The sequence below is a fragment of the Gallus gallus genome, chromosome Z, assembly GCF_016699485.2.
Source record: "Gallus gallus isolate bGalGal1 chromosome Z, bGalGal1.mat.broiler.GRCg7b, whole genome shotgun sequence".
In the NCBI taxonomy this organism is placed as follows: Eukaryota; Metazoa; Chordata; class Aves; order Galliformes; family Phasianidae; genus Gallus; species Gallus gallus.
In genome coordinates, this window is record NC_052572.1 from 72,656,576 (window position 1) to 72,664,614 (window position 8,039).

An 8,039-nucleotide genomic window follows, 5' to 3' on the forward strand; every position below is an offset into this window, starting at 1 on the left:
ACTTATATGTCAATTTGATCAGCAGGTCACTGTTGAGCCATGCTCATTTTCTGCTTCCTCTCCTTGATTTCTTACACTTGAGAATGGAGAGTTCTTGTACTCTAAGAAAGGCTTTCTTAAAGAGCAGTCAGCTCTGCTCAGTTCCTTTATCCCCAAGAACAGCTTCCTAGTGTTTCTCCTCCCTCATTCATTAAACAGCAGGAATTGTACTCATCTGAAGTTCAGGGCCCTGACTTCGCTCTTTGCCAGGCCCACCTTCCTTGAGATCATAAAATCATGGTAGCTATAGCTAAGACAATCCTCTGCCTCTCATTCTCTGTCTATCTTTTCCAAAAAACTTGTAGCTGGAATATTTCAGTGTTCCAGTTTAATGATTCATTCAACCACATTTCCGTGATAGAAATTAGGTCACGGTTTTCTAATTGCACTGTGGTTTCCAATTCTTCCTGCTTGTTTCCTGTGTTGCATGCATTGGTGCAGGTACTTTAGCTGGGCTATAGGCTGCACTACCTTCCTAGAGAAACCCTGCCTAATTCCCTTGTGGCAATTCACCATTTTTGCCTTCTGTTTTCTAAAGTGACAGTGGTCTCTGGCTCTTCTCTGTCACTCAGAACTATATCCTCTTCACCCCTAGAATCTCGTTTTAAGCCTTGCATTAATCAGTCCAGACATCTTGCTGCCCAAAAAATTGTTGTCTCAGATGGTCTTTTTCATCCCATCCAACATCAGCATACCTGATCTCTTGAAGATGCAACTGTGATTGAAGATGAAACCAAAGCCCTGACAGCAGGCATGGATCATTCATCTGATCTACTCTGCTCTTTCTACCCCCGTCCCAGTCTCAAATAGGGACGACAGAGGAGAACACTACTTGCACTCCCAATCCCTTCAATGTCTTTCCAATGGATATAAATTCTCTTCTGACATTTTGTAGTCTCCTAATTGCAGTCATATGTAACCCAACTTGAAATTACAAGAATGTGTAATAATCCTCTGTTTTAACACACATGGTAGCCTCTTCACTGTTCCATGAATACTGCTGTCCACCCCTGGCAAAAAGCAAACCTTCCTAGGGAGATTTTCTAAGTGGCAAGTGGGTGCTTCAGTGCCTCTCAGTGTGGAGTCTCCTATTGCTAAGACCCTTCACACTATTTATGGGGACACTGGTTCTAATATGGGTCGTTGGTAGAAGCAAATTTATGCACTCATCCTTTCCTGAGTCTTGACTATTACCCATGCTCTCTCCTTTTCCAACACCAGAGCCTCATAGCTTTTGCTTAGCAGTATTTTAGGGGCAAAGGGGAGACTCCTCCTTCTGCTCTGTCTCCCTTATCTTGAATGGAGATAACTTTACACAAACTCAGATGGAAAGAAAATCTTAAGAATGTGAGAAAAATGGTTTCCACAGAATCTGTCCGGTCTTATTTTCCCCACTACTTGCTTGATCCTCCAGGATGTAAGCAACTCCTACTGATCTGTTGAGAAGTCACACGTCAAAACCACAAAAAGTCTATTTGACAGACCTATAAGAATTAGAAATTCTACAGTATTTTAAGAGCTTGCTTTCTGCTTTACTCTTAGTTTTTTACTGTACTTGTTATGAAAGTTCTCTCTGATAATATTCTCTAAGCAACTGACAGCAATATTTTTTTCAAAATAGAAATCTTAATACAATGATTTTCCACAAAATCTTTAAGACATCTGATGGTTTAATATTTTATTTATTTGTTTACTAATATTACAAGTTTAAACACGTGAATTTGTAAGCTGCATTCAATGAAACTTCAGGCTGATTTTAGCATGAGAAATCCTCAAGGTTTTTTCTAGTCAACATTTAGCCTATGTCTGGCACAACATCGATTCAGTTAACTTCAGTTCTGGTGAAATCACATTATAAGCAAAATCTGCCCTCATAATAGCTCTTTATTTTATGATCAAGTCATTGTTATCATTTTATCTTCATTGTTTTCTTATCCTTCTTATGGTTTAACATTGCTGCAATGGTAACTAGATCAGCATCAGACAAGAACCCCACAAACTGTTGTTCTCAGTTAATTCATATTTCCCAATATTATGACAAGTGTTTAAGAAGATAAATTTTAATTAAATGTATTGGACAAATTCTTCTTAATATTTAGCATTGATCAAACCATTGTTCCCATAGAGATTTTACAGGCATAAATATAAAGTAGAAATAGCTGAATATGTTTAATTAAAACTTGTTTTCTTTATTCCACTTAAACATATTGGTCTTAATTTTGCTGTTAAAAATGACTGCTCATCTTCATAATTCAGTGAAAGTCCAGCAATTCAAAATAAGACATGATTATGCGAGCTGGAATTTAAGACAAATAAATTAATATTTCTTGAAAAGTTTCTGCAAAATTTTTAATTGTCTGCAAGAAATTACCTTTTCCCAAGGCATAAAAATCTAAATTTTCACAAAAATATTGCAAGAATTACAGCAGAAAATGCAGGATGTTTACTGGTAGGCATGGAAAAAGAACAAAAAAGTCAGATGATGTGCTGCAATTGAAACACATACAGCCAAGCATAATCTTACTATTAATACAACAGGGGCAAGAGCAAATGTTTGCAATGCAGACAGACAAAATCTGAAACAAATACTGTTGTTCTATTAAGTGGAAGCAAGATAAGGCATTGCCATCACAGTTAAGAGTGAAAGGAACAAAAGAGGATGTGGAAAAACAGCAGCCTTACTGAAAATGACCAGTGACAGTGAAGACTGTACAGCTAAGGGTATGGGGTATTAGCACAACCTGAAAGTAGTAACTGAGATGAGTACTGCGTAGCATTCATTTTCCTCATGAAGAGATTCTCCAGAATACCTAGACCATTCATCACTGAAATATACTGTTTGAGGTTATCTGTATAATAGAATTAGAATTCTGCTGTGCATTGGGACTCTTCACAGGGCTTTCCAGTTAAGAGAGTAACTGTATGAAATATAAACTTTATTTAAGCTATAAAAATTGTGAAATGTCCTTTCTTCTTTTTCAGTTCATTTACCCTCCAGAGAAACTTTAGAAGCTTCTTAGTTTATTTCAGTTTACATTTCTCATTTCCATCTCAAATAGAAAGAAATGAGATTTAATGACTCTGGAGGTCAGGACATCTTTGTTACATACAGTGTCTTGATTTGCTGACCTAACTAATTATCACCTCAACTTTACTACTTGTTTATTTCCCAAATACTTCAACTTAAATTATTTTTTCACACTTTCAAAGTCATAAATACAGCATTTCTCATAATGAGAAGAAAATGCAAGCTATTTAAATGGTTTGTTAAAGTTCACAGCAGTAAAAGCATGATGTACGATGAGATCCAGAGTGTAGCTTAGAACTATAGGTTTTACAATCAAAACTATAGTCACTTAGCTCATATTCCTTTGTGCTAAAAATGCACATCAGCCTAATCTATAATCTAACAGCCAGGAGTGTGCATTAGGAAGGAAAACAACAGTAACAACAACAAAAATCTACTTTTTTCAAGTAGTTGAAAGAAAAAGTCATAGAATCATAGAATTGCTCAGGCTGGAAGAGACCTTAACAACCATCAAGTCCAACCACAACCTAACCATAGTACTCTAACTCTAATGACCCACCACTAAATCGTGTCCCTGAGCACCACATCCAAACAGTTCTTAAACACATGCAGGGATGGTGACTCAACCACCTCCCTAGGGAGCCTATTCCAGTGCTTAACAACCCTTTCTGTAAACAAGTTTTCCCTGAAACAAGTTTTTCCTGAAACCCTGTTTCCTGAATCCTTTTGATGGAAAATCCATCAAAATCCATCAAGGCCAGATACTTACTGATTATTACAGGAGAGGTATTTAAAAAGCAAGCTGAAACCACTGAATGATGTTCCTCCATTGATCTGCACTGCAAGGGCCAAGCTTTGGCACTCACTGCAGCCAGACACCTGTGCACTATCACGTTACTGTGGGACTTCTGCCTGGGTCTACACAGTTTTCCTGGCAACAGCCTTCCACCGGGGCGCAGCCATAGAAAACCAGCAGACTCACTGGCACTCTCTAGGGCAGCCTTAAAGGGGTATGACTGATCTGCCGGCTGCCCTATAGCCGGCAGCGCTGGCTCTGTCCCTGCCGCGTTCACACACTCACCCTCCTACTCTCCGAGCCCGGTGGCAGCGACGCGTCATGGCCCTCCCTGCGTGCGGGCGCCACTGCCTCGGCAACGCCCACGCCACGTGAGCCTCTCTCGGGAGAGCTGGCAGCCGCTACCGGGTCATTCTCCTCTCCCGGGTTTCCCCAGGGAAAGGAAATCTGCCGAAACCCCTCTGTACCTCGGAATTCGTTGTCGCGGCGCCAGCCGCGCCGGCTCCAAACCAGCAGACCTCGGCTACTGAGCGCTAGCTCTGGGGTGCAGCCGTTTAAACCTCCCGCCGTTGTCTCAGCAACGCTTACCTCGTGTCAGCCTCTCTCGGGAGAGCCGGAGGCCATTGCCGGTCATTTTCCTCTCATGAATTTCCGCAGGGGAAGGCAGGCTGTCGGAGCTCTCCTGTACTTCGAGATTCGTTGCCGCTGCTCCGGCTCCAAAGCAGCAGACCTTGGCTACGGAAAGAAAGAAAAAGGCCTTTCGCCTCTTCTCAGACACTTTGGGAAAGGCTGTGTTCAGCAGTGTTCTGTGTCTCACAAGGGTTCTGCTTCCAGTACCCCAGTGACTTTCAGAGATAACCAATCCTGTATGTAGTTCACTTTTTTCATTCTCTTCTGATCTATTCCTTCTTCAGAGGCTGTTCTGAAAGGTAAAGAAGTGAAGGAAGTTTTGACATTCTTTAGGAATTAAGCCTTAGAAGTGCAAGAGCAGGATGTCCCAATGAGGCAAAAGTCAAGCTAGCAGGATAGCTTGCATGAGCAGTGAATTTCTTGAGGAACTCAGGAAGAAAGAGAATTTATGAACTCCAAAAGAAGGGAGTTTGTGCAGAAACTGAATTAGAAAGCCCAACTAGAATTTATTTTAGGTTGTGCAGTAAAAAGAAAAAATAAAAAGAGCTTCTATAAGTGCGTTAACAGGAAAAGGGGGGCTAAGGAGAATCTTCATCCTTCATTAGATGTGAGGGGAAACCTGGTGATGAAAGATTAAGAAAAGGCTGAGGTACTTATTGCCACAGATCCATAGAACATCAGACCTACTGTTATGACCTGAGAAGCTTATGGAGTAGGTCATCTTGAGTGCCATATGAGACAACTGAGTGATTAGATCCAATCAACATAGTTGTATGAAAGGCAGGTCCTGACTGACTAACCAGAACCCCTTCTAAGATAAGTAACGGTATCTGAGGTAATATCTGTGGTTGTCATTTATAGCCATCTTATTAGAGCACTTTGCACTATTTCTCACAGTTTTCTCCTGGATGAACTGGCTGCTCTTGTCTTGGACACATGTACAGTTCACTGGGTGAGTAACTGGCTTGATGGCTAGGCTCAAAGAAAGATAGGGAGTGGAGTTCAGTCCAGTTGGTGGCTAGTCACCACTTGTGACACCCAGGAATCAATCTTAGGGCCAATTTTGTTTAACATTTTTGTCAGTGACCTGGAGGAGGGAATCAAATGCACACTCTGTAAATTCACAGATAATACCAATTTGGGTGAGGCTGTTGATCTGCTTGAGGGTATGTTTTGCAGAGGGAGTTGTATACACTGGTTCAATAATTCACATTCAAACATGTAACAACCAATACAGCTGCATGCTAGGTCATGCACTTGGGTCATAACAACCCTGTACAGCTGTATGGGCTTGGGGAATAGTGGCTAGAAATTTTTCCCTTGCTGGGGATGCTGGTTGATAGCCAGCTGAACATGAAACAGCAGCAGCGTGTCCAGGTGATGAAGAAGGGAAATGGTTTTTCTGATCCAAACTAGGGAATTCCATCAAGATTAGGGAAGTCATTGTCTTTTTGTAGTCTGCACTGGTGAATCCGTGTCTCAAATGCTGTTTTTCACTACAAGAAGGATATGAAATTGCTCAAGCATGTGCAGGGACAGGCACCAAAACTGGTAAGGGGATTTGAAAACAAGGTTTATGAGTAGAAGCTGAGGGAACTGGAGTTGTTTAGCCTTGAGAAAAATTGAGACTGAGGGGAGAAACTCTCATTGCTCTCTACAGCTGAAAGTTTGCAACAAGGAGAGTATTGGTTTATTTTCTGAGGTGACAAGTTATAAGACACGAGGAAGTAGACTGAGATTTCATCAAGAGAATTTAGATTCAATAAGAGAATGCCTTTAGGGAGAGGATGGTCAAGTGTTGGGAGATGCTGCCCAGGGAGGTGATGGTGATGTCATCTCTGCAGGACTTTGAGAGACTTGTGGACATGGCATAAAAGGAACAAGATTTATTGATGGGACTCAGTAGGTCAAGCTGGTGATTGGTCTTGATAACCTTGAAGATTTTTTCCAATCTAGATGATTCTATGACTTTTTTTTTTTTTTTTAATTTAGCCCCAGAACTAGTAAGAGAAAGTAAATTCAAGTCTAGTCAAATTACCAATCAGATGCCTATATATATTAGATTCCTTTGTGTGCGCTTTATCCACAGAGTGGGACTGCATCTGTGAGGGTGAATCCTTCCTACAGAATTCTGATGCCTGGAATTCTGCTCATTAGAGGCATTTGCTCACTCTCTGGGATTATCATACTGTGTTGTAACGTATGCTATGTACACACCATATGTTGACTCTATAACACCACAAGAAAACTTCAACTAGAAGGGGTCATAGGAAGCCAGGGAATCTTTCTCAAAAGTATTGTTAGTGGCAAAGTTTCATCAGCATGCTCAGAGATGTGTCTAAAAACCCTGCATAGAGATGTGTTAGCCTCTGAGGGCAACTTGTACTTGTGTTTAACCACTTGCATTTTGCATGGATTTTTCTTAAACATAGCCAGAATTTTCCTGACTGCAGACTACATCTGCTACTTCTGGTCCTTCTGCTGCAAAGTTCTGAGAAGAATCTGACTTCAGATTCTCTGCAAGCCCCATTGCTCCAGCTTGAGCTAGAGAAATGCTGTGATTCACTTGCCCTGTCATTTTTCTGTCTGAGGAAAATAAGCCTGGTTACCTTATCCTCAACTCAAATACCATCTTCTCCAGATTCCTCACCATCGCCGTGTCCCTTTATTGCAGTTATACCCATCTGTCTGCAATAAGAAGTTTAAAACTGGGTACAGGTATTCTAGAAATATACTTTCCAATTTCAAGCAGAAGAAAATAATCACTTCCCCAGCTCGTACCTCAGTGACTTCACCAGACTCTTCTGTTTTTAAGAAAGGTAGCAAAGAAGAACTATGAAACTACAGGCTGGTGAGTCTCACATTGATGCCTAGGAAGACCATGGAGCAGCTCCTCCTGCAAAACATGGCAAGGCACATGAAGGATGAGGAGGTGATCCAAGACAGCGAGCGCACCTTCACCAAGGGCAAGTCATGCCTGACCAAATTGGTGGTCTTCTCTGATGGGGTAATGGCATTGATAGAATAAGGAAGGGCAACTAATGCCATCTGCGTGAACTTGTGCAAGGTTTTTGACACTGTCGCACACCACATCCCTATCTCTAAAGTGGAGAAATGTGGTTTTGAAGGGTGGACTATTGTTTGGATAAGAAACTGGATGGTCATAGCCAGAATGTTGTCGTTAATGGCTCCAAGTGTCACCCAGGAGTCTGTCTTGGGACCAGTACTCTTCAACATCTTTATCAGTGAGCTAGATAACAGGACTGAGTGCACTTTCAGCAAGTTTGGAGACAAGAGCAAGCTGAGTAATGCAGCTGATACAACAGAATGAAGGAATGCCATTCAGAGAGACCTGGACATGCTTGAGATGTGGGCCAATGAGAACATAATCATAGAATCATAGAATCGCTAAGGTTGGAAAAGACCCACAGGATCACCCAGTCCAACCATTCACCCATCACCAATGGTTCTCACTAAACCGTGTCCCTCAACACAACATCCAAACGCTCTTTGAACACTTCCAGGGTTGGTGACTCCACCACCTGT

The 8,039-nt window shown here is 41.5% G+C and overlaps 1 protein-coding gene across 1 annotated transcript; it reads left to right on the forward strand.

Moving 5' to 3' along the window:
* Positions 1–2,726: 2,726 nt before the first annotated feature.
* On the forward strand, positions 2,727–7,997 carry LOC124417512. Its single transcript, XM_046905652.1, has 4 exons — positions 2,727–2,767; positions 4,107–4,729; positions 5,391–5,445; positions 6,926–7,997. The coding sequence occupies exons 1-4, from the start codon at positions 2,727–2,729 to the stop codon at positions 7,188–7,190; spliced, it is 984 nt and encodes a 327-aa protein (XP_046761608.1). The 3' UTR covers positions 7,191–7,997.
* The last annotated feature ends 42 nt before the right edge of the window (positions 7,998–8,039 follow it).